The following is a 26,485-nucleotide window of genomic DNA, read 5'->3' as shown; positions in this document are numbered from 1 at the left end:
GAACCACTGGTTCTCATATTCAGCTGCATACTGGAATTACCTGGTGGCTTTCCTCACATTAGACTAATCATATCAGAATCTCTGGGGATGAGGGCCAGGAATCTGTTTCTTTAAAAGGAACCCTGGTAACTCTAATGTGCAGAGGGGATTGAGAACCACCAATCTAAATTCAAGAGTTGCTGGTCCAAAGGCTTTAGGCAAAAATAAAGTATCTAAAATCAGGTTTGATACAGAATAATGACTGCAAACAAAGGCAAAAAGATGACTAAAACGATCAAACCTGATCAACCCCTCTGAGACTGCAGGCATTAAGAACTACCCTCCACCTTCCCATCACCCCACTTGCCTTCCCTCACTATATCCTCGGGTCCTCTTCCTACCACTGCTCCCTCCCTGTCTTCTCCATTAACTCCTTAAACAGAGATGGAGCCCAAAGTTCTATATAGAACTACGTTCTCCTAATACCTCCTTCTTCACAGCTTTGAAATAACACATAACCCATGTAGATCTCTCAAACCTAAATCTCTAGCCCTATACCCTTTTTTCTAAGCTCTGGATTAGAATTTCCAATTACTTCTGTGAATGGATGATCCTCTGGTATGGACACTCAACTTACCCAAAACCAAACCCACCAGCTTCTGTTCCTCCTTCTGTGTTCCCCACTTCTAATAACTACACTCCATCCTCCTGAAATCCTTCCACTCCTTTCTTTAAAACCCTTAGGTAAGGTAGCTCTCTCCAAGCCCAGAATCAAATCCAAACTCCTTTATGTGGGATTTATGATTCTCCAGAATCTGGCCCCAGCCAGCCACTCCAGCTCCCATCCCCCACCACACTCCAGGGGGTCCCCACCATCCAACAACTCAACAATTCTTTGTCCATCCTCAGCTCTATGCCCTAGCTTCCTATAAGGCCATCTCACAACTGAGCCTGGCCAAGCTTGTTGCCTCCAATCTGATTCCTATGTACCTCAAGGAGCTTCTGTCTTACCTCTCAAAGCTGGCTGTTCACCTGACCACCCAAACATCACAGAGCTTACTGCATTCTGCTCTGTCCTACGGCCAGGTGTTTATATGTCTACTGGTCCATTTACAGAACAAGCTCATGGAGAACAAGAACTGAATCTTATTTGTCAATATATTTCCCACAGCTGCCTGTCACATAATAGAGCTTAGTAAATGTTGCCTGAGTGAATGCATGAGGGAAAAACAGGTATTACTGAAAGAATGCAACCAGAGGAAGAAAGTTTGGAACTAACAGAACTTGCAGAGGATACACAAAACTCAAGTTTCTGCAGACCCTGGAGGGAGGGAGGGAAGGGCAAAGGCCCAGGATGAAAGGGGGTGAAATGGATGGATGGAAATGAAATAAAGGGCGTGACTTTTAATCCATTCACCTGCCAATTTCTTACATTTTCAGAAGGATTCAGAATTCTCGGCACTTCTAATGTACTGAGAGTATGATTTTAGTTTGAGAGAGAATAAAACTGAGTCATTCTTTTGCTTAAGTTTACACACTGCTACTTACAAGACCCAGAAGCACTTCCATATTAATTCAATCTAAATAGTTTAACATGTATTTCAAATGCCCCTCTGTTTGTCAGACCTATCAACAAGCTTAGGTTTCCATTCAAATTTATTTTTAGATATCAACCAGTTCCTCCCATGTGTCAGAGGCTTTAATCTTTTAAGATTTTTTTCTGATGCCTTTTGAATTGTGTAGACAATTATCTCTGAGGGTCTGGTTTTATACTGAGATAATTAGTCAGGTTCTATATTTTTATTTTTTTTAAATACTTAGAGAAAGAAAGAGACAGAGAGCATGTGAGCAGGGAGAGGGGGCAAAGGGAGAGAAGCAGACTCCCAGCTGAGCGTGGAGGCCAATGCGAGACTCAGTCTCACAACCCTGAGATCATGACCTCAGCCAAAACCAAGAGTCAGACGCTCAACCAACTAGCCACCCAGGTGCCCCTTAGGTGCTGTATTTTTAGATAAATCTAATTAAAAGAACAATCAGATTTATATCTGACAGTCTTCCAGAAATAAGTGAGGCTCAATCCTAAGAAGAGACACCCTTGCCTAAGGAGTTGTATAAATTGATCAATCCTAGATTAATTAGGAAATGAAGTTAAACCAAACAGCCCAATCGTGCTGATTTATAACAGTGTCAATAGCCCTTTAATGAGCTGTTTTATTTATAAGAAAAGCCACTTGCAGCCTCTTAGCACCTAAATCAGAACCTTATATACTGTACCTGTTTTTTCTGGTATGATTTTCTTTTTAGAAAAGATCAAACAGATTAGTTTGGTTTTTTTTTCTTTCTACCTTTTCCTTGGATCCAGGTCTCCCTGGATGTGTGATGTAGGAGTTCTAAGTCTATAGGAGGGTAAAAGCTGTGAGCAGGTAGATTAGAGGGGTGGGTGACATGGGGTTTCTGTTTCTTTTCTTTCCTCAGTACTGTTCCCATTTATGCTAGAGTCAACAGACCTCGGTCATCTGTATGGACCAGGCTGAGTAGTTGCCAAACTACATCAAGACAAGTAACCTGAGGGGGGAGCGACACACCTGAACTTTTCAACAACCAAGACAAAAGGCACAATCAAGGCATATTAAGTGCAGACAGGGTAACGCCATCAAATCAAATCACTGGATTCCTTGGGGCCCATAAAAATGTACAGTACAAGGGAACAGGAAATGAAAAACAGGCTTACATAAGAAGAAAACAGTGACCATTGCTTGGGCATCTACCAGGGCGGCCTTCTTGGGGTACCTCTTTAACATACGTAAGTTTTCAAACAGATTTTTTTCAAAGTTTTAAGCATCACATCTAGTTAGAAGGTAAATCTAATTTTTGCTTCCCACAGCAAAGATTAATCCCTAAGGGATGGATACATACCAGATTAGAATCTGTTTATGGGACTGTGGTAGATGGCAAACAGGACCTCAGATCCCTTCCCTCCCAGTACATGCATTCTGCCACAGGGAGGTGGCCTCTCTAATTTCCCAACCCTCCAACATGGTTTGCTCTTGCGACTTGCTTTACCAATGGAGTGGGAGAAGTGATGTGAACACAGAATTTCTATGGCTAGATCTTATGGGCCTTGTAGATTCCACCTTCATTCTCTTGAAATGTTGCCCTGAAACTGCCATACCCTGAAGAAATCCAGGAGGAAAGATCAGACGAGGGAGAGGCCAGATATCCTGGCCATCTCCATCATCCCAGCCATCCAAGCACCCGGCCAACTTGCCAGCTGAACATAGCCACAAGAGTGAGCCAAGGAGGACCAGAAGAGGAACTGCCCAGCCACCCAGAGTCAGGAGAAATAAATTGCTCTTTGAAGCCCTAAGATTTGCGCAGTTTTTAAGATAACAGTAGAAACGAATAGATTTATCATCTAGGGCCAAAATTTTAAATGTAAACAATCTTATAAAAATAAAGAAGAGGAAAAAAGATAAGGGAATTGAAAAGTAAAGTGAGAAACACATAACACTACTAACATTACAGTTACATACATCAAGTTTAATTTAAATTTTAAAAACATAATGTCCAGTTCAAGATTGAGGACAGGGCTCCTTATTAAGGATCCAAATATCCATGGGTGGCTTTTGGAATTGTATGCAATTTTTGTGTACATAGGCATTTTTCTCCTGGGAAGAATAGCTTTCCCAGCAGATTCTCAGTGAGGTCTGGGTTTAAAGCACTTGTGCACAGATGCGAAAGGCTCCAAGTACCCAAGCACAGGCTGTGGTGGGAATGGAGCACTTGGGGATCCTTTGGGATGGCATTAAGTAACTTTCTAAAAATAAGCCTTCTTTTCCATGCAACCATCAAAAGTGATGAGGGCTTTATAATAATATTTATTAAGTGAAAAAAGCAAGAAACAATTATTCACAACTATAATTACAACTGCAAAAAAACATACACAGAAGGTAGAAAGGAATAAGCAAATTGAAAATAGTTTTCAGACTGGCAGAATGACGGGTAATCCCCACTTTCTACCCCATTTCCCAAAGTTTCTTAACACTGTTATAGCAGAAGGGCCAGGTGATGACTAAAGTATCAATTTCACATACGAACACTGTATTTTCATTTCAGTATGTTAATATGTCCTGGTCACCACCTTCTCACCAAAACCCAGCCTACCTTATCTATGGGATCCAGAACCCTGTCTCCATTGTCCCAAGAGATAACTTGGCAATCACTGAGGAAGGACAGCTTGCTCAGGGTCCATCCAGTGGACTCCAGAAAGTGAGGCTTTCTTGAATCACAACCCAACGCTGTTTCATGTTAAGCCACTTTGTTTCCATTTAATTGGTCCATCTTTCCCAAGAAATTGAAATAATGAGTCTAAGTTATCAGACTATAACACTACCTATGGTGGGTGTAGGGACACATCCAAGAATGATTTTGACTTTTCTCTAAACGACTGGCTACTGCCACATATACCTCACTCAACTTACTTAACGAGACTTTCAGAAGCTACAAAACAATTTGATTACAAACTGGAGGATTGAGAAGAACAAAGAGTAATTTTTTAAAACATAAATTCTGAGAGCAAACACAGAACAGTATGCTCAAACATGCCAAGTTCAGATTCAACTACTTCCACCTTAATGTCCTATTAAGATATACTCTGAATCCCTGACATGGCACAATTCATTTAAATCATCACATTCAAACAGAATACTGCACACAGGCTAAGGAGGAAGAACTAGAAATCCAAGCAAGACATTTGCTTTACTTTGTATGTTGTGCTTAAATATTTTTTGGAAACAAGAAAACCATTTGTAGCAGTGGTTAACATTTTACCCTGCCCTAAAACACAAAACAGATTACGTTTAACAGTGATTCTGAAATCCTGTGAGAATCACTGGCTTAATACTTTAGCTACAAAGTATAAATGCCAAGGGAGTTGCACTGTAAGTCACGTTGCCCAAGGTAACGTTTTTTAACTAACAGTCATCATAACTAGTGACCCATGCTTGGTTCATGGTAATACATTACTGAATTGACAATTCTTAGCACTCTAGACATCAATTCCCAATTGCCAACGGCTGCTATAGCCCAAAGACTGTAGCTGTTTTTAATGGTTCATGGATGATATTAAGGTTCAGCTCCTTTTCATTTATCACACCTTAGGCATTCCTATAATCACTACCTAAAGCTGATGATGGGCAAGTCCAAGAGGCAACTGAAGCCCAGAGGCAATTAAGTACATTGTCTACGTGTAACATTCATCTGCAAACTTTTGTGAATTTTGAAAACTTTCAAAAGATTACTAAAATGACGGATCAGTGCCTCAGCTGCCTGCTGCCAACATTAGTGTCAGTCTATTGCACCAAAAGAAAGATATTTGTGGGGAAGGAACTGATAGGCAGGAAATGGAAAGACAGAAAATCCCCCCAGAAGAAAGTAGATTTTCCAGGAGTGAAAGAACCATAAAAGGCCTAAAAGTGATGCCTGATGGGCAGAGCTTACACGGTTTCCTCACTTGGGAGTAGAAGAGAGCTTGGAAAAGCTTACACCGAAACTGCCAATACACTAAGGGTTGCTCTGGGCAGCGAGCTTCATGTGGTGCAGAACCAGTGTCAATCTGCCCAAACCGCTTCCAGGAAAGCCCGGCCACTCTGTGTCACCATACCTGAGCCAGCTCCTTAACGCGCTTCTCCAGGGGTGCAGGCAGGCCTTCAGGGAGGGAAGAGGGCTGCCTGAATTCCTGGTCCAGTCCCACCCCAAGGGAATCGCTCTCATCATCCATATCACGGAAAGGGCTTCCTTCTGGAGACTCACTGAGCAGCTGCTCCAAGTCCAAATCAGTCAGTGAGTCCATGGCAGTGGCTGCCTGGAGCAAGTCGTTGTCAGAAGTGGAGCCAAAGAGTGAGAGCAAGGGGTCAGAGGTGCCCTCCAATTCCCGCAGGCCCTGAGCTTCCGCCGACGAGACCGCTACCGGCTTATGGTCTTCGTCCCTCTTTCTCTGAGCCTCTTTCTCCTTCTGAAATTTCTTTAGCATCTCTTTAACGCTCAAAGCCCCAGAATATTTCTTTTTCTTCTTCTCCTTACTGGCATTGAGGGCTGTGAAGCTGCAAGCAAGGAGGAAATTGGTTACGAGGGCTGCAGTATACCTCAAAACGGAAATTCATGAGAGACTGCCCCTGCTCCCAGCGCAACTGTCTCCAGGAACCTCAGTCACAAGGCCACCCTGTTACTCCTCCTCCCTCCTCTTGGCATATGGAGCTCCTTCTTGCTGGGACCAAAGCTTGAGATTTAATACAGGTTAGCAAAACAGTGTCACAGAATGCTAAATATCCGATGTGTTTTTAAAAACCACTGCCAGGCTGAAATAAAAGGTTGCAAAAAAGGGGTGGGGGGCAAGAAAAATATTTAAAGGGAAAAAGCAGGAGCAGCAGAGAGCAGCAGCAACTTGAAGGGCAGCTGGGGTGAGACCGAGTGAGGCGAAGAAAGCAGGACCACAGAAGACAAAGGGAAGTGGCAGAGACGGAAGGAGAACTGGGGCAGAGGAGGGGTGCCCAAGAGAACAAGAAACATCAGCAGTCACACAGTGACAGAAATAGCTGCCAACACTGACAGAGGGACAGAGAGAACTCCAACGTCTAACACACAGAGATGTGAGAGCACCGACTGCCCACAGGGGCACTGTGGGAGGCATGAGGGGGAACGGAAGGCCAGGCCCTGCTGCCTCTTCTGAAGCTGTGAGGAGGAGGGCGCGTCAGCTCCCAGGTGTCCTGCCCTAACAGTTCAGATTTTATCCTAGCAAAGAAGCTGCTGCCTCTCACCCGGCTTTGGAAAACTTGGACTTTTTCGATTTCTTCTCCTTGTCATAAGTGTCATCTTTTTTCTTCTTCTTTATCTTCTCACCACCTTCCTTCAACTTCCGCTTCTGAGAATTAAAGACAAGGCACAGTTACACGGCTCCCTAACTCAGGGAGCAAGTGCACTACACAGCACTGGCCTTGCTCCGCCCAGGGTACATCCTGAGAGCTGTCTTACTTCCTTCATGAGCACAGCTTTCAGATCGGTCCCTGGACCACAGACCCGCAGCAGGTGAACACAGAGTTCCCACTGACAGTGTCTCCTGGAAGCACCCAGGGCTAAGGCAAGAGGCCATTCTGTAGCCTAAAACTTTTCTAGTTCCAGTTAGCTGTATATGGGCCCTACCTCTTGTTTTGAACACACAGGCAGTGGTGGGCAGATTTCAAAATAAACTTATCTTCCGGCTAACTTCTTTTTGTTGGGGTGACAGCCCTGGGAACTGAAGTCCTCTACATGTCCACAGAAGAGACACAGCAAGGCTGGTGCAAACTCCCCTCACTCCACACCCTTCGCTGCCCTAGTCCCCGCCCTGAGACCACCTCGAGAAACGAATCCCTGCTGAGCCTGCTGCGACACAGGCGTGGACACCTCCAGGTTCACAGCACGAGAAGTGACCTGTCAGCTTCAGCACGGCTCATGCCTTTCCATCAAGCTCCTGAGCCATCTTAAACCAGCAGACATTCTGGCAAGTCACCTACTGATCTTTTTATAAAGTCATGTAAAAAAAAGTACTTCTGAAATTCAAAAGCAAGTATCGTTCTAACCTTTGGAGATTTCTTCTTCTTTTCTTTAATGAAGTCATCCTCAGATTCTGATGCTTGTCTAAATTGCAGGGTTCCCGAATTAATGTAAAATCCTCCATACTTTGTAGTCAAAGAAGCAGGAACAAGCTCATCATACTGAAGGGGGGAAAACAAATGGTCAGCTCCAAGCTCTGTTATATGACTGTGCTCTTCTGTCACTTTTCAGACAGCATGCTAAGACCTGCTTCTGGTCAACCACGAATGTCCCAGCTTAAAGGTGTTTGGACAGATCTGGTCATCATTTTCAGTGAGGGAACCATGGCCAGATAAAGCATGTCACCTCCTCTCTCTGCCTCACCAGGGCAACCCTTTCTTCACACAGAGAGCATGTCCACACTGACCCGACCTCCACCTTCAGGCCATCATCAGAAGCTAGGGTGTGGTGGTTCCAGTGGCATTTTCAGTAAGGACTTACCGCCTCAGAATTATCGATGAAGGAGTCAGATTCATCGTAACCATACCCCATGTCAATCAGGTCCTGTATCCGATCTTTTCTACGTTTCTTTCCACCCTAAAATTTAAAATAGGTCATGTGCTTTTTCCATGTGTAACTGTGGTAAAAATACACAGCATGAGGCCTACCCTCTTAACAACAAATGTTTAAGTCTAAGGTCACATGCTTTTTTTGATACACAGAATTGTTGCCTTGAATTCCATTAACTAGTGACTAAAGGTTGTAAATCAGTGGAACAGTCACACTCACACACACACACACACCCCTACGTCCACCCCAAACCCTATTCCCTGAAGACCTTCTAAAATAGAACAGATTTGTATCTGCATAAAATGGCCTAAGACAGAAGAAGGAACTAAATGGCTTTGTATCAGAACACTTGTTCTAAGCATCAGTTCTAGGAGTAAAAGGCCCTTCTTGCTCATTCATCCATTTAGCTCCACACACCAGTGCCTGCCACATGCATTTTCTGTACCTTAATGCATTTATCTAATAATTGCATTTTGTTCTCTCCAACCTCTGTACTTGTTTAGATGATAATCCACTAAAGGAACATAAAAATGTCTGGAAACCTCTCCCACTCAACGAGGTTGTTTGGTTGCCCAAGAGAGGAATCTTACATATTTTTCTTCAAATTTCCGGGCAAGGGCCTCCACTTTATGCCTTTCCTTTTCTTCATCATTGAAAGGATCTGAGAGATCTTTCTTCTGTAAAGAGACCATTCCACAAAAATAAGAGTCACAAAAAAATTCCCACAATCCTACTCATAATACCTGCACTGACTACTCAATACCCATAAACTTCCTATCAAAAACAACTCTTTCAAGAAAGACAAGATAAAATACATGCTACTGTCCCAACAGTGTTTACCTTAGTTGCTTAAGAAAATAAAGTTTCCGGGGCGCCTGGGTGGCACAGCGGTTAAGCGCCTGCCTTCGGCTCAGGGCGTGATCCCGGCGTTACGGGATCGAGCCCCACATCAGGCTCCTCTGCTATGAGCCTGCTTCTTCCTCTCCCACTCCCCCTGCTTGTGTTCCCTCTCTCGCTGGCTGTCTCTATCTCTGTCAAATAAATAAATAAAATCTTTAAAAAAAAAAAAAAAAAAAGAAAAGAAAGTTTCCATTCATGTAATTCAACAAAACTTAACTAAACACCTACAATCGCCCACCATAGCACTAGATCCTAGAGGGCTCCAAATATGGCAAAGGGCCTTTAGTTAGGGATGCTCAACCTGTATAGAACTGTGTTTCATAGAGTTCGTTTCCTTTGTAACCCTAAAAATTATTTTACACATTTAAAAACATTAAGAAGGTCCATAGGCTTCATTGATTTCCAAAGCAGTCAATGGCTCAAAAAGGTTAAGAACCCACTGAAAGTAGGGCAAGTCCTTGAGAGCTATCCTGCTGTATTGGTTAGTACAGTGGTATGAACTTGCACTTCCTTCACTGCTACCAAAAATCAAAACCAGGTTCACAGCATTCCCTTTCCCTGGAAGCTTATCTTGTGGATCAGTAATCTCGTCTTTCCTCCCAATGTCAATAACCACTCCAAATATTTTCGTGTGGTTTTCCAAAGTTTATTTCTACTCCATAAACTTACTGTTGCATTTTTCTCATCAAGTAAATTTTCCAGAGTTGGACTTTAAGCTTCTTTGGCAAGGAACCTTAATCTTAATAAAAGACTCCTATACCAAATACATTTAAGACTTCAGGGTAGACCAAAATCACTAAAGATTGGATGCCTGCCTTAAGACAAAACTCTATTACCTCACCCTTCCATCACTGCCCACTGGAATGCCATCCACTCATGAAGGACCTGTTAAATGAGATATTGTGGAACAAATGTATAAGAGCCACAAGGGAGTGGTCTTTAAAACCTGCACTCATCTGAAGTTTCTTGTAATGACCACATATAACTTAAGTGATTAAAATAATTTTAAGAAATTCCACCAATCTAGAGCAATACTGGATACAACGTATACTCTCTCATGTCTTGCAAACAGTAGTTGTCCAAAAAGTACTACTTCCTGCACACATGAAGGTCCAACTCTGTCCAAACACAGCATCCAGGATGTAAGCCCTCTGCTGTCCAAGCCCTGCAGGCCTTGTATTTGTATCAGACTTAAACAAGTGCCACATCGTAACTCCTGTTACCTGTGTTGGCATAATTCCAAAGTACCTACAAGACTGAAAGTTTCTCTGAGACTGGGATAGTGGCTTCTCCACCTCTATACAGTCCTCAGCATCTCGCCCAGTGCCTTTACATTATAAGAAATATATGCTAACCGAATTAATACATGAATCTGTCAGACTACATAATACTTTGAAAATCACAGAGCAGACACAAAGATTCAGGAGTTCTGAATGTGAAAGCCAGAAGTGAATCCCCTGCAACTGAATCTAAAGTTCTCTGTGTATACATTTTTCTGCAATGGAGAAGGGCATTTGGATCCCTCAAAAAGGTGAAATGAAACCACTAGAATTCTAATTTCAGTTGAGCTCATAAATGAAGACCTCAACCAATCCCTGTTACTGTCTCCTCCTCTCAAGGAAGATGATCCCATTTTGAATCCCTACTTTGGAAAAAGAGTCATGAATGGGTTTGAAATTATTTTTTCTCATCTTGCGAAATAGCCCTCTTATAAAAGGTTGACCCTTGGCACAAACTTACTGGCTTCCATTCAGCTAATCAGATCTTAACCAAGAAAACATATTTTTATCTGAGCACAGAAAACAGAAAATCCTCCTAACCAAAGGCACTCACCCCCAACAGCACAACAGTGAATTAGAATGAAGGAGCACTGGCCACTGAGTTATGCTGCTAAAAATTTTACCTACGTTATCTCATTCTACCCTCAAACACCCTGTAAGCCAGGTACGAGGCTGATCCTCATTTTATTAAGAGCCACTCTAGAGACCAAAATACTCCAAGTGCAGGTCCCTACTAACCTCTGCCTCAGAACCAAGCACAGCGCACCACAGTAGGCACTTGTGCTCTTCACTATTTCCTACCCACGCTGCAGGAATCCGTTTATGTAAAATACAAAAATGTGCAAAACTGATCTCAGCTGTTGAAAATCAGTGGGCCTGGGTAGTATTTTGGAAGGGCAGGAAGAGGGTTTCTGGTGTCCTGGAAAATATTACATTTTATAATCCAGACACAGGATACATAGGTGTGTTGAGTTTGTGAAAATGCATCAAGCTGTGAATTTATCAAATATGCACTCTTCTTACGTATTTAACTCATTAGTTTTTTTTTTAATTTTACAATGTTAATGAATTATCAAAACATCAGTAATAGCTGAAGCTGGTGATGGGTACATGGGGGCTCATTATACTATTCTACTCTGTGCATGTTTGAGAAGTTCCATACTAAAAGGCAAAACAAATCTGCCAGGAAATAAATAGGTCATAAAAAAAAAATTTAAGAAATCAAACTGATTCTCAAAAGATCTGAAGGCTAGAACCTAATTCTGACAAAATATAAAAAAAACTTCCATAAAAATTGGTTTCTATCCATCCAGGTAAAGAAAGTATCCAGAATTTCACTGTTCAGAAGAGATGAGCAGTGTCTTTTCTTGTCTGCCTTTACACTAGGCAGAGTGAGATTTCATTGGAAAAGAAAACTGTCCAGTACAAAATTCCAGTTCTGGAACAGCCAGGGACTGGTCACATTCACATTACACATAACACGTATAACCTTGGCATGAAGAGCTTCATTGTTTATTATTAGCCATAATTTGTATCAGCCTTGGATGCACAGTAGTCTCTCCAGCGTAAATCAGGAGAATGGTTCTAGAAAGAATTCTAACCTTTCCTGCTCAGAGGCAAAACCAGCACACCTAGTGACTGCTCTGGACTGAGTGCCATGATCTTGGGATAGCCAGAGCCCTTCTAGTCTTGATTCTACCCTCTAGAAGTCCCTTTTGCACAGGATGTCCCATGCATTATATCTGCAGACTGAGTCTGGGGCTGCTGGGGTGTACCTTGTCTGCGGGTTGAAGGCCTTTCACCTTCCCTCGTATGTTCTTCACCAGCTCCGGGTAGAAGAACTCTGGACAGCGCTTGTGATCTGGCTCAAAGAGGGTGAGTGTAATCCGAACAGCTGCTGCAGCCGGCTCAGAGTCCTGATGCTGTTCTGTTCCCCCAACCTCCTCTTTCCGGGATTTCTTCAAAAATGCAGGATTCAGAGAACCTGGGAGAGAGGTGAACTGGACCCTGTGGGGCTCCGACATGGCTACCAACAAGTCTTAGCAGGTGTCACTGCATGGCTTCTGTTAACATTAAAAGAAGGGCCAGGTCAAACCAAGATGATAAAAATGATGATTTTTCCTGTTCAGCTATTGAGATTCAAGCTTAAAAGAATTTCGTTGTCAAGAAGAATCTTTTGTTAAGTTGATCTTAAATAACACTTAATGCTTTTTTCTTCTTCAATACTATTCATCTTAAATATACCATTTTTAAATGTAAATGTAAATCACCCCAAATCCTATCATTCAGAGATAGTGTTCAGCATACTTCTTTCTAGTCTTTTTTTCCATGCCTAGTCAATAGTTCTTGAGAGAATCCATGCTTATAGAGTCCTAAAGAATCCTCAAAATTGCAAACACCACCAGAGAATAATATTTCTCATTTAATTTACCCAACACTTTTTTTTTTCCTGGCTGAGAGTAATCTTTTCCTTAAGATCTCTATTTTCATCACCACCAATACACTTACATTTAGGGCCAATCTTTACAATGAGAAAGTTTTCAACAGCTCACAGAAGGTACTGCCTCCTCTGGGATAAGTAAAAAACCAGAGTCTCAGGAGGAGCGTGGCTCGGCTCATTTACTAACACAACAGCCTCTCTCCACCCAAAACTGGGCCTTGGCAAAATGAAAAATTATCACATGCCAAAGACCTTCAAAGTTGCTTGGAAATGGTCAAAACAGATTGTAAAGCTCAGAATACCAAGGGTTTACAGAATATAAATACCCAAACACACACACACACTATATATAGTTTTTGTGTGTGTGCTTCAGGTATAATCTTATGTCCTGCTTTTTTAAACTCACACTCTAGTGTGAACTTTCTACCATGACACTAAATAAATATATTCACTGCAGCCTTGTTTATACAGGAAAAAAGAGAAAGACAACCTCAATATCCACCATTAAGGGAATGGTTGGAAAACACTGCAGCTTTTTAAAATTGATTTCTTACAAATCTATAAATTTTCATATAGATATACAATGCCTGTCATACATCTTACAACCACTTTTTCCTGCTTCGTTACTATTTTAGATTAAAGTGAGGTATAAAAGAAATTTTAACTTAGTTTTCACACACTGCTCTAACTTGGCTTCTTCCCAGCAACAATCACTAACCTTTCTTCTCCCTGCTGACTTGGCATATGTTATATAGTAATGTATTGGACACCTTAAGGTCTATTACTAAAATCCAACCTGTTAGATTAATCTAGTATATCTAGACATTCTTTAACCAAAGCTATACTGTTTTGAAAAATTTTTATGGTGTATTTTAATATCTTCAATCAAAAATTCATCTTTATTCTTCTTCTTTTTAAAATAATAGTTATTCCAGGCTGTTTATTATTTCAGATCAACTTTAGAATCGTTTTGACAAGTTCCAAAAAAAAAAAAATAGCTCACTGTATTTTGACAGTAATAAATGATTAGTTAGTAACTAATTCAGGAAGATTCACACATATCACATATTCACATATAAAAATTTCTACCTGTATATATATAATGTTCATTTTTTTTCTACTATGACCAAAAATTGTGATTGCTAAGATAAGGGAGTAAAAAAATCTAAAAATGAAGAGTTAAAAGAATTCTACGTAGGCCGCAAAGTGATTAGCAGCAAAACAGATTGGTAGTGCAAAAAACCATCATGCACTAAAATGTTGGAAAGAAATTCCCCTAAAAAAAACCTTTCAGGGTCCCCAGGACATTCATGATGCCCTGGATTGAGTGTCCGTCCCCTGGTTTGGACTCAGGTCATGGTCTCCGGTTGTGAGATCAAACCCAGCATCTGGCTCAGCGTGAAGTCTGCTTGGGATTCTTTCCCCCTTCTTCTCCCTCTCCCTCTGCTCCTGGCCCTGCTCTCTCTCTATTTTTTTTTTTTTTAATTTGGGAGTAAACGTTAAAAGGCTTAAGAAAAAGTAAGTATTTAAATACTCTATTTTAACAAGCTGGACATCATTCTAAATAAAAGCACAGTACTGTACACACAGAAACATCCCTCCCAAAAAGCCTCGACTGGTGTTATCCAAGATACACTAGCCTTCTTTTGCATCTTGGTTTATTCCTAGGAATTACACGTTTTTTTCATTATACATCCTAACTGTTGTATTTTCAAACTGATTATCAGTGAAACAGAAAAACTTAATTTTGTATGATGATTTTGTAATTACTCTTACTGAACTCATTTAATGGCTTTCCCTTCCCCCCTCCCTCCAACAGGCTGTACTGTCATTCCCGGAAATAAGAATTTCTTCTTCTTTCTGAAACATCTCTTATTTTTGTTTCATGTCTTATTGCATTGGCTAGAACTTTCAGGATAACAGTAAACATATACTCTTTGCCATGTTCTGACTCTCATGAGAACGCCTCTAGGTCCAATGTGATATTGATTTAAAATTCATATATTTTATCAAACCATTAAAATAGCCTTAATTGCTCAAAAATTAAGAGTTATAAAATTAGGAACGTGTGTTAAATTTTATGAAATCATTTCCTGGAATCATAAATGTGCTTTCAATTACTGGTGTGTCCTTAGGACAATATAAAACAGTAAATGACAGCTCCTGAAACCAACTGCCGGTATTTTAGGGAAACGGAACTCCAAGAAAAACCAAGCTGCGGACAAGCCAACTCGCTAAAAACAAACAAACAAAACACTCTTACAACCGAAGTCTCTCTATAACAAAAACACCTACAGGAGATGCGTGAGGATCCGCCACCTTTTCAAGCAGAGGGTGACTCAAGAAAAACTCCAAGTCGACACATAAAGACTATCTGGAGTCTGCAACTGGGATTGGGACCTTTTCAAAAATTGTTATTTTCCACCTGGGGTATTTGGGCCCTGTGCTGAACTGCTGTTAACAGTTCCCCATTCAATGACTTGGTTTTCACGTACTCAAACTACGCGAGCATCTGCCTTCCTGTTGTCACAACAGCCAGCTCCCAACTTCTCTAAAAGTGTCAAACTACAACAAGGCGTACGTGAGAGCCCGGTCCCGACAAAGACACGCACCTTTGTCCCCGGCGCGACGCAGGCTACGACCCCGAGGGCCGCACTCGTCCCCCGGCGGCCGTCCTCATGCCGGCCCAGGCGCCCGGGCTGCGGCGCTGCTAGCGGCCGGTCCCCGAGCCATGCCTCCCGGCGGGTGGTCGACCCGCACCGCGGCCCATGGCCGGGTCCCCACGCGCCCGGGGAAGCCTCGCCGGCCGTGCCGCCGCGCCGGCCCCGGAGGAAGTGGAGAGACGCCGGCTCCACGTCGGTCGAGCAGCTCGGGACCTCGGGCGGGCTGCACTGGAGCCCCGGGAGAACTTGAGGCGGCGGACGCGGGCTCCGAGCCTCTCTCTGGACGCCGGCCGTTAGAAAGCGTGCACCGAAGGACCCGTCCGCCTCCCGGGCGAGGCCACGCAGAGCCCGCCGGGCGCGGGCCCCGGGCGCGGGCGGAGGCTGGCTTCCAGGCCGCGCCGAGGTCCGTCAGGGTAGCTCCCGGTGAGGCGACACGGCCGGCCCCCGCGCAGGACTAACGGCCGTAACGGAAACGCCGACGGGAGGGGGCTGGAGGCCAGAGCCCAGAGGCGGGGCGGGCCGCAGGGCCGGCTCCCTCGCTCACTCGAACGGCCGCACCGCCGCCGCCACCACCTCCGCCGCCTCAGACCACGGGCGCTTCGTTGTCACGAGCCGGAGGGAGGGGGAAGGAGCCGGGAGTCTCCGGGCTCCGGCGCGCCGAGAGCGCGGCGCCTGAGTCACGTGCCGCTCGGCCAGCCAATGAACCACTCCGGGCGCGGTGACGTCAGGGCAGCGGCGTGGCCGATGACAGCGGGCCCCCGTCACGTGGCCGGGAGCACTCCAATGGGCGGTGCCGGGGCGACCTGATGTTCCCGGCGTCCCGTGCGTCGGCGGTGGTTGGGTGGTAAGATGGCGGCTGTGAGTCTGCGGCTCGGCGATTTGGTGTGGTGAGTCCGGGCGGCTAGGGCTAAGCGAGGTGCGCCGGGGAGCTCCCCGACTGGGCGCGGGGTTCGCGGCCAGCTCCGGAGCTGCCTCTCTATGCACTCCAGGCTGCGGAGAGAGGGCAAGACGAGGTGCCGGCGTTGAGAGTGACGCCGGGCGGAAGGGGCAGCCCGGCCCCGGGGGACTGAGGCCGAGAGTGGCCGCGGCGGGCCGGGCTCTGAGCCCCAAGGCCGCCCGGGGGAGGGCTTCGCTCCGCACCTGCACGCCGGCGGCCACGGTGAAGGGAGCCTCCAGCGCCGCACAGCTTCCGCGGACGCCAGGTCCTTGGGGTCTTGCTGAGGCTCCACAGAAAGCGGGAGAGCCGGGGAGCCCGCGGGGCCATCTCGCCTGGGCAAGCCCGTCAATACTCCCGTTGCGATGGAACCGACCTGTACGGGCGGCTCGGCTGGGGGTGTCGAAACCGGACTGCTGGCGCTGCCCCGTGAAGAAATGGAAGGGAGACTTCTCCTTTACAGCCGAAGGCTTGGCAGTGACCGGTGCCTTCTTGGGTGCCTCTCGTGGTCTGCTTCTGTGTCCCAGACAACCGCCCGAACCAAGACTGACTGTCGCCGCTTCCCTGGAGCGACGTAGCTCACTTCTCGACCCAGAGGAAGGTTTCCATTAGCATTTGTCAGAGCGGGGCTGGTCTCACGGTGAATTAAACCAGACTTTGTAAGGGGAAGTCTGTGTTTACAGAGCAAACTACCCCCCAACCCCCGTCACGGGGAGGCTCTAGACAAGTGACTCTTGATTGGTTTTGTTGTTTTGTATTTCTTGTCACCAAGAGTCCACATACCTTATGCACTTTGTATTTCATTTCTGAAGAGTTTGGGCCTCTTGGGCCCAGCTGTGGAAGCCAAATTAAGAACTCCTGTTTGCCAGCTTTTGTTTTGGTACTTGAGGGTGCAGGTGGAGAGTTAGGAAAATAAATTTCACGTTGAGTGGGTTGAAGGAGAGGGACTGGCTTTTCAGGGTAAATGCTGACTGTGTGTTTTCTCTAGGGGGAAACTCGGCCGGTATCCTCCTTGGCCAGGAAAGGTGAGTGTCTTGCTGCTAGTGGAAGATACCTGAAGTTGGGTTTGAGAAGGTGGAGAATGTAAGATTGATTCCCCTCAATTTCTGGCATTTAGTTAAATTGGACCTATTTAAGTAACGTTCAGTTTTTCTTTCTCTGCTCTGTGTTTAGAAAAGGCAGTATAATATAAACCAGGTCATTTAGTCTGCAGCAAATGCTTATCTCTTGAATCAGAGATGGTTTTGGTGAAGTTTTTTAATCCTGAAAATCAATTCTAATTTGAATTTAGCTTTACACTGAAATTAACAAAAGGAGAAGAAAATAAATTCTCCAGGAAGAGAGGAATCTAAATGTAGGTTAGTGAAAAGTCAAAGTATTTTTGTCCCAACTAAGTTTAAATCTTCTTTCCATGTTACCATATGTGCTGCTCCAGTGCATCTTTGCAGAAGTTGGCATTCCAGATTTTGCATGAGGCGATCCGTCATAGCTTTCCAAATGTTGTTTTTATATTCTTGCTAGGAGCCCAGGAAATGTCTTTAGACTGTCTCTTTGCAATATGGCATTTTCATTGCCTCAATTCTTCATTGTCATTATTACCTGTCTTAACTCTTCCTGCAGTTTTTTTTTTATTGAAGCATATTTGACATACACCGTTGTAGTAGTTTACAGGTGTACAACGTATTGATTCAGTAATTCTATACATTACAATGCTTACCACAATAAGCGTAGTCACCACTTAACATCATTACTTCACCGAAGTATTTTTAAGAGTGTTCTCTGCATTTCTTCAGTGATGACAGGGTCACCTGGTTGGGGGGGGTTTGCCGTTGATCTTAGTTTTAATGGCTTTTAAAACAGTGCCATTGCAGTAGAAGGGGTATTCTACCATTCTACCTACTGAACACTGCTGCATGGTAGATGGAACTTCTAGAATATTTGCACATTTCTACACATCTCAGTAGAAAACTGCTAGACTGGAACATGTACTATCTGGGTTCTTTTTAAATATATTCCTTTTGTTTTATTTCATTTTTTTTCTTACCAACTTTGAAGTGTGGAAAAACGTTTTCCACTCCTTTTACTCCCCAGATTGTTAATCCACCCAAAGACTTGAAGAAACCGCGTGGAAAGAAATGCTTCTTTGTGAAGTTTTTTGGAACAGAAGATCAGTGAGTAGTGCTCATCAAGAGTTTCACTTTCCCTTTGTTTGGGCGTTGCCCTGGATCTGAGCTGCTTGTGAGAATATTCTAGGGACCCTAGTTCATTTTTACTGTAGTCTCAGAAGGGCATGTTGTTCTGGCTTTATGCCTAAATAAAAGGTGCTATTCTTAGCTCATTGCAGTTTTCCTGGGGCCAGTAACAATGTCAGTCAAGTTAGAAATAGGATTCACTATCTTCTAAATATGATAATCACAATGAGATTATTTCTCAATCTCTGTTGAATCCCATTGGTTTTTAATTCGACTCTATCGAATACCCTTTTTATAAGGGCCATGTTTGGTTCTCTTTTAATGGCTATTTATCATTGAGGTTCATGTATGAGGTTTGCAGTGAAATCAGGACCATTCATTTGAGATTCTTTGATAGGCCATATAGGTCACAGTGAGGAGGAGAATGCATGTTTATCTGAGTTTCCAGTGATTTGTTCAGCTTTCTTTTTATTACATGGATTTGATTACCTGGATATAGCTAGATGGTTTAAGTAGTTGCATTTCTACGTAGAATTTTTAGAGAAGAATGTAGTTTTGGGCTTGAAAAATGTGAATTTTCTGAGGAATCTAATACCGGTGTTAAAATATACATTCCTAGAAAGTTATATATGATCTTCTACAACAAAATCTCTCGTAAACAGTGTTCTTCACTCATTCAGGAGTTTATACGCCATAGTGCTCAGCCTAGGTTAGAAGTTTTTTGTTTTTGTTTAAGATTTTATTTATTATTAGAGAGAGAGCATGCACGCGTGCAAGTGAGCACAATCAGCTCAGCGGGGGGCCTGACGTGGGGCTCATCCCAGGACTCTGGGATCATGACCTGAGCTGAAGGAGACACTTTACAGCCTGAGCCACTCAAGCACCCCCTGGCTTAGAGTTTAAATGGTATGTTTACCTTATATACCAATATAACCAGTTCTCTGTCACAAAACAACTTAGCAGCCATTTGACGACAGGATTCAAGGGAGTCACTGGCCCAGAGCTGTGAGAGCCAGACACACTCCAGTACCCAGAATATTCTTATAATGCCATTGACATTACAAGAAAGATTGCCCCGGTGTATAAAACAAGTGCTAATCGTACAGCCACACTTCGAATTATTGACACCAAAAGGAGCTTCCAGAGAAAAGCAAATGTTGTGGTCCTTGCCTTTCAGGAATTCAGGTGAGAAGACATAAACATTTCAGACAGGATAAGTGCAGAGTAAGTGATACAGGTGACTGTTAAAGGGTTCTAAAACAAGGAGAGATCAGTGGAGAACAGGCAGATCAAAGAAGGGTGATGGAAGAGGTGGAGTTAGAATCCACCTTTGAAGGATGGATAGAATTTGAACAGGCGGGAAGAAGAAGGGCAGTGCATCAGTGGGAATACTGTGAGCAACTGGGCGTTAAGTTGGATGTGTGGGTAGAGAGAGGCTCCCCACCTGGGGTAAAGAACCGTGCTTGAGAATTACAGGCAATATGGTTGACCTGACTTGGTTAGCTAAACGAAGATGTACAAGTCTAGAACAAAAGTGGAAACTCATGGAAAGTGGGGGCTTGATCAGATTACAGGAGGCCTGAAAGCCATTGTGTTCTTACAATTTAAAAAAAATGTTGGAAGGTCAGAAGAGTAAACGGGTGCCTATGTATAAAAAATGCTACAGGTGAGACAGAAAATTGGAGTTGAGTGCATTTCAGCACTTAACCAGGCAACAGGTGAAGCCAGTGAAAGGGATGCATTTACTGAACACAAAAATAACCTAATGGTGTTAGTAGTGGTGGTGATGATGTGATTTCTAACTAAAGTTCTCTGAGGAGATTCATAAGCAGCTGGATTTTGGGCAACTGTTAGATATAATATCTTTAAGCTTGTTAAATTCCCTTGGTAGAATTCCACATAAAAAGTTACTAAAATATAGGGCACCTGGGTGGCTCAGTCGTTAAGCGTCTGCCTTCAGCTCAGGTCATGATCCCAGAATCCTGGGATCGAGTCCCGCGTTGGACTCCCTGCTCAGCGGGGAGCCTGCTTCTCCCTCTCCCACTCCCCCTGCTTGTATTCCCTCTCTCGTTGTGTGTCTGTCAAATAAATAAAATCTTTAAAAAAAAAAGTTATTAAAAAATAAGTTGTCACAGGACCAACACATTATCTTTTTGTGGCTAGGCGGTTGACAAAGGAAACAAGGGGTAAGGATCTTCAGGCACTTCTCTGAAGAGAGAAGGGTTCTTAGTGACCAATGATCAGCAGTGTTTACTATCTTTAAATTATCTGAAGGTGAAGTGTCTAGGGAATTACTTTGAAGAAAGAGCTCTGGATTTGATGCTGGCCTGCTGTGTATTCAGATGCCATCGCACCTTTCCTATAATTTGGGCAAGCTATTTTCACCTCTCTGAGTCTTTGTGTCCTTGCCCACATGTGGGATGATACTCCCTAATTCATAGTTATAAAGGAGAAGTAGTGCCACTTGTTTGTAGTGTGGTGTAGGCACACAACAGGCGTTCAGTAAACTTCAGGTCAGTGTGTGTGTGTGTGTGTGTGTGTGTGTGTGTATGTAGAACAAGAGAGCACATAAGCTGGTAAGAAGCAGGTGGCTTTAAGTAAGGGAAACTTGAGAGAGAGAGAGAGCATTAGTGTTTGAAAAAGAAAGGCATCTGAGAGTTGGAAATTCCTAAGGACTTCAGCCAGGTTGGTCGGTTTGTTTATATATTTATATATATGTGTGTGTGTATATATATATATTTTTTATTTAGTAGAGAGAGATAGCGACAGAGAGCACAAAGGGGGAGGAGAGGGAGAAGCAGGCTCCCGACTAAGCGGGGAGCCAGACACGGGCTTGATCCCAGGACTCCAGGATCATGACCTGAGCCCAAGGCAGACTCTTGACTGAGCCACCCAGGTGCCCTGACTGGTGGATAGGGTCTGACCCTATGGGGCTCCTCTGAATTCCTGAACAATATAGGATTCAGTCAAAGATGTTCCTTTTCAAAACTGTACACTATGTATGGGGAAAAGTGTTAATATGAATTTTTTTAAGATTTTATTATTTGACAGAGACAGCCAGCAAGAGAGGGAACACAAGCAGGGGTAGTGGGAGAGGAAGAAGCAGGCTCCCAGCAAAGCAGGGAGCCTGGGATCACACCCTGAGCCAAAGGCAGACACTTAACTACTGAGCCACTCAGGCGCCCCTAGATATGATTTTTTTTAATATTAGCAAGGCTTTTTATTAAAGAGGAAAAAGGGTAGCTCATTAAGATAAAGATAAAGGTGCCTGGGTGGCTCAGTCGGTTAAGCGTCTGCCTTCTTTCAGCCCAGGTCATGATCCCAGGGTCCTGGGATCAAGCCCCCGTGTCAGGCTCCTGAGCCTGCTTCTCCCTTTCCCTCACTTGTACTGTCTCTCTCTCACTCTCTCTTTCTAATAAATAAGTAAAATCTTAAAAAAAGATAAAAAGATTTCAGTCATCTAGAAAACTAGTTTTTTGCTCTTCCTCTGTCAAAACATCTTACAAATTGTGTTGGTGTCCCGTTAGGAAGAGAGAGGACCAGACCTTCATAACCAGACGCCCCTGGAAGGGGAAGGATTTAATAAGATGGCTGGATTCAGCTCTCCGAGCCTCGATGGCCAGTGTGGGGTTACTTATGGTTGTTTGCTATTTCATGGAGGTACAGAGGGAAAAATAACTTTAAAATAACTTTGACAACTCTACCAGGTGACCACACCCACAGATGAAGTCTCAGGCACATGAGAGCCCACCTTGAAGAGGGAGTTGCCCATCAGAATAGAAACTGAGCCTAGGGTTTGAAATTTTCATCAGTGGCCATGGATGGCAGGATGGAGGGAGCTCATTTAGTCTGTGGGTGTTAAAAAATGCCCAGAGATAAACAGTTGAGGAGAAGACTGGTGGCAGAAGAGGGTAGATCCCAAATGACCATCTGAGAGTTTCTGTAGCAGTCTTCATACCTGATCCTACAACAGCCCTTTTGGGAAATGGATGGGATATTTGTTCTAGTTCTCACTTTTTAACAGATTTGTACACTGAAAGGCAGGAGATTTGTGGAGTTCAGTGATAGAATGTCCAGGATCACAACCTGAGATACTTTTTACATCAAGGCAGATGTATAAGGTATGAAGTGAGTGAGTACAAAAGTAACTCTTGGAGAAAAGTAATTACAAGCAGATTGGAGCCATCCGAGCATCCCTCTTTCTTTTCGCCTGGCGCCTGTTCGCCCCGCTTTCCCTGCATCCAACACTGTGCAGTAGCTGGAGAACGGAGCCAGATGGATGGTGAGTACGCTGCTATTTGGACTGAGCCAGCAGCGTCCCTCTGCCAGGGCTGGACAATACCTGTCCTAGAGAGCACTGAGTAGGTTTTCCTCTCCCAGCACCAGCATCCATCCTACAGATGACTCGCCTCATGGCTGAGACAGTGGACTCCAGGAGCAGGTGTCATGCACCAGAATTAAAGAATCTGGCACAAAAGAAGCAGCTGGCCATATTGGCATAGGCAGCCCAGCTTGGAAGCCTTATCCAGCACTTGGGAATGTTTTCAAGTTTTGAAAACAGAATCTTCTAAATCTATCTTATCTGCAAGTCTTTGTTGATGTCTGTATGATAATCATTGCTTGAAATTAATAGACAAACTTTTATTTTCTTAGTGACTTTTTTTTTTCGATTTTTTGATTTGTGGTTTTTTTGAGTGTCTTTGATTTCTGAACAGCTTAGACTTGGACCTGTAACAACTTAGTAATCCTCAGCCTCTTTCAGTGGTTTTAAAGCAGGGCAAGCATACAAATCGTTTGCTCAGTACTACTCACCAAGTCTAGATGAGAAGCAACCCACATCTTCTGACCCCGTCTTCGTTCTCACCTTTGGACTGTGCTGACACAAGTGTGTTCTCCCTCCCACCCCCACTCCCGCCCAGGTCATTGTGTCATGCAAAGTCTGAGACACATACGTGAGAGTTTGGAGATTATTCATAAACTCACATGTTTAATGTGATATGTACATGGTATTATTTTAACTTTAGGGAAAAGCAGGTCGAAATTATGGAAGTTTTTGAAAATGTGAGGTGTCGAAATTCATTTTGAGTGGAGCGTGTAACCTGAGAGTGGCTTATAGTGGAAAGTTTATATTCGCAAATGAAAGAATTTATAGGAAGTGTATCAGAATACCAGGGTAAGTTTGCTGCTCCTGGCTGTGTTATAGGTGCAGGTATACCTGCAACCAGGCAGTAGCTACCTACCTGAGGAAGTCATGGGGACAGCCCCCTGGGCAGAGGAGCCCATGTTCTACAACAGAGGCCTTTATTGTTGATTTGTTGTTTCTTAAAGATAATATATGTTTATCCCCCCCCCCCACCCAAATCAAGCTATAAACTGCGAAACAGTTCCGTTCATCCTTGTCCCTCAGCCACCCAGTTACCAGCCCTTGGGCATCCAGTTTTACTAGTTTCTTATGGCGTGTCCCTCCAAAGACACTGTGTGCAGAATCGAGAAGTTACATACTCCTTTTTCCTTGTTTTTACACAAGCGATAGTGTACTACACACACTGTTTGCATCTTGCTTTCTTCCACGTAGCCAGATATCTTAAGGGACCTTCCGTTTTATTCTTCGTAATGACCTCACTGATTGCCGCTATAAACAATGGGATTTACTTCCTTGTATGTAAAAGCAAAGGCTCATACTTTACACACCACTTGACTAAGCTTGATTTTTCTGACTCCCAGCCCAACAGCAAATTAGGCTGAAAAGGTCCAGCTCCATATGGGCGTCAGGAGGATGATAGGAAGGAAATCATAAGTCACAGCTCATATCACAGAAAGAAACAGAAGTCACCTAAAAAATAACAAACGGGGGCTGCTGGGTGGCTCAGTCGGTTAAGCGTCCCAACTCTTGGTTACAGCTCAGGTCTCAATCTCAGGGTCGTGATAAACAAAAATTTACAGACGACAACAACCAAAAAAGGCCACCGAAGCCTTATAACATTTAGCCCAGAGGTCAGCATTCCAGCCCCTCTGAACATGCTTAGAAGGCTTCATTTAGTCAGTGATTATTTATTGAGCACCAGTTGCATGCCAGGCCCAGCTGATGGGCCTCAGTGTACTGGAGAATGGTGCATTATTGAAGCTCTGGCTGAAAAGCATACTCTTTAAGGAGACCGGGTTTTGCAATACAGCCTTTAGGGAAAAAACTGTTCAGATGGCTAAAGTGATTTCAGTTTGGCTTGCTTTCAAGAGGTAATCCTCCTAGGGCTCTGGTGGGCTGGCTTTTTATTTATAATTTTTCGATGGGGCACAGTGCTTCAACGATAGGCTGATTCCTTAACTAGATTAATATTTCTTGCATTTATCCTTTTGATATTTATATTGTCCATTCTTTAAGCAAACCATTTTCACTTTTCAAAAACGGTCAGAGAGGGAGATTTCATTTCAGTATTCAAATGCCCGTCTCAGGATGAATGTAATTTTGACTGTACCATTCTTCTGGTAGAAATCAGTAATCCACTTAAAATGCCTCAGTGAAAAAAATGGGCATGGATTATTGGTGCTTCCTCCACGGATGTCCTTACTTCTCCAATTCCTCTGAATCAGAGGTTCACGTGGGAAGAGGGAGGCAGGGATTAGGTTGCGTAGAGTGTATTGTCCCATCTCAAGGGGCTCCATAAAAACCACCCCATTGATCTTATACCAAAACTTGTGTGGGTCTCAGCTTCTAACCTGAAGCTCAGAGAAGGGAGAGGCATGTCCAGAGCATGTGGCTCTTTAAGCTTTATTGCCGGTACTTGTGTCATCTCAGTAGGACAACTTGCTTTTCAGGGCGTGTCAGGCTTTGCATCTCCTCTCGTGGTCTGTCCTTAGAAACACTAAATGGGAGGAGGAGCAGGAGGGGTCTCTTCAGTGGTGTACCTGCCAGGCAGTGTAAAGTCAAAATATAATTCCATTTTTCTCACTGTAGAATAGACCAATTGAATCTGCCATGTCAAGTTTCAGACTTTAAGATGAGTTAGTCATTGGAAGGTACCTGTTTACCTCACCTGGTTGGAGCTCTATGCAGTGAGACAGCATCTGAGTCCTCGTTCATTATCCTGTTCTCTGTGGTTTCGCTTAGCCATAGGTAATGTGCTTAGTATTGGTTTGCTGTCACATTTGCAGGCTGATAGTCCCATGGCTATTGTGTTTGTACAGATTCATCGTCACAATTATTAGCATAACACTCAAAGCATGGGTGGCCGTTGCTGGTTTGGTTGCACTATTTTTATGTAGAGATTAGCACTTTTTGTGTTGTTTTCTTAATAGACTCCATGCCTAGTGTGGAGCCCAGTGTGGGGCTTGAACTCAAGATCTTGAAATCAAGATTACCTTTGAGATCAAGAGTTGGATGCTTAACCAACTGAGTCACCCAGGCGCCTCACATATCTACTATTATTACTGAATATTCTCCAGCTTTCTCTAAAGGAGAGGACCCTTAGTGTGATAGCTTTATCCTATTTCCTATTTCTCTATCCTTAACCTGACCCCCTTTTTCAGAAGGTTATGCTATGAAACCTGTATTACACAGTAAAAATGTATGTAAGTTAACTGTTACCTCGCCAAGCCTATAAAATCCCCTTCTTTGTACTGGGACGCTGAATGTCATTTAGGAAAACCACAGGAAACCAGCTGGGACAGATTTGTTCGGGTTAGTTTGGTAGGCCAGACATTCTAAAAGTGACAACTGATGGCTTTTTTACTTGGGTGTGTTACACATTGATGGTAGGAATTAAAAATTAAACATCATAAGGGTATGTTCTACTTTTAATCACAAGCAGAATCTTGTTTCTGAAGATCTCCTGTGACGACTGCTCCCCTGATTCCAAATCGTGTGTCACATGTTTCGTGTGGTTTAGTCGCCACGACAGGATCATTTATGAACAAATATCTGTAAGAGCAGCAGATTTCAGATGCTGCATTCCTTGAGCCAT

At 43.7% G+C, this 26,485-nt stretch overlaps 2 protein-coding genes across 9 annotated transcripts in view; one reads left to right on the top strand and one right to left on the bottom strand.

Moving 5' to 3' along the window:
- Positions 1–16,046, bottom strand: part of UBN1 (ubinuclein 1) — a 36,541-nt gene extending 20,495 nt beyond the window's left edge. The window contains exons 1-7 of one of the 2 annotated variants that reach the window (XM_026520380.4): positions 15,351–16,046; positions 12,074–12,361; positions 8,709–8,795; positions 8,050–8,145; positions 7,596–7,730; positions 6,795–6,898; positions 5,642–6,080 (exon numbers count right to left, since the gene is read on the bottom strand). In XM_026520380.4, coding sequence (XP_026376165.2) covers positions 5,642–6,080; positions 6,795–6,898; positions 7,596–7,730; positions 8,050–8,145; positions 8,709–8,795; positions 12,074–12,322 — 1,110 coding nt within the window. In that variant the 5' untranslated portion in view covers positions 12,323–12,361; positions 15,351–16,046. The remainder of the gene's footprint in view (positions 1–5,641; positions 6,081–6,794; positions 6,899–7,595; positions 7,731–8,049; positions 8,146–8,708; positions 8,796–12,073; positions 12,362–15,350) is intronic. The other variant, XM_026520381.4, reaches the window with a different exon arrangement.
- A 132-nt stretch (positions 16,047–16,178) lies between these two features.
- The window catches only part of GLYR1 (glyoxylate reductase 1 homolog), a 33,418-nt gene continuing 23,111 nt past the window's right edge, over positions 16,179–26,485 (top strand). For 4 of the 7 annotated variants that reach the window (XM_044391515.3, XM_057315089.1, XM_057315088.1 and 1 more), the window contains exons 1-3: positions 16,217–16,288; positions 17,324–17,360; positions 18,427–18,506. In XM_044391515.3, coding sequence (XP_044247450.1) covers positions 16,251–16,288; positions 17,324–17,360; positions 18,427–18,506 — 155 coding nt within the window. In that variant the 5' untranslated portion in view covers positions 16,217–16,250. Of the gene's footprint in view, positions 16,289–17,323; positions 17,361–18,426; positions 18,507–26,485 lie in introns of all 7 variants that reach the window. The other 3 variants (XM_044391513.2, XM_026520382.4, XM_044391511.3) reach the window with 2 other exon arrangements.

Source organism: Ursus arctos, unplaced genomic scaffold, assembly GCF_023065955.2.
Source record: "Ursus arctos isolate Adak ecotype North America unplaced genomic scaffold, UrsArc2.0 scaffold_2, whole genome shotgun sequence".
Taxonomy (NCBI): domain Eukaryota; kingdom Metazoa; phylum Chordata; class Mammalia; order Carnivora; family Ursidae; genus Ursus; species Ursus arctos.
The sequence above is the reverse complement of the archived record's forward strand: the minus strand, read 5'-3'. Positions and strand labels throughout refer to the sequence as shown.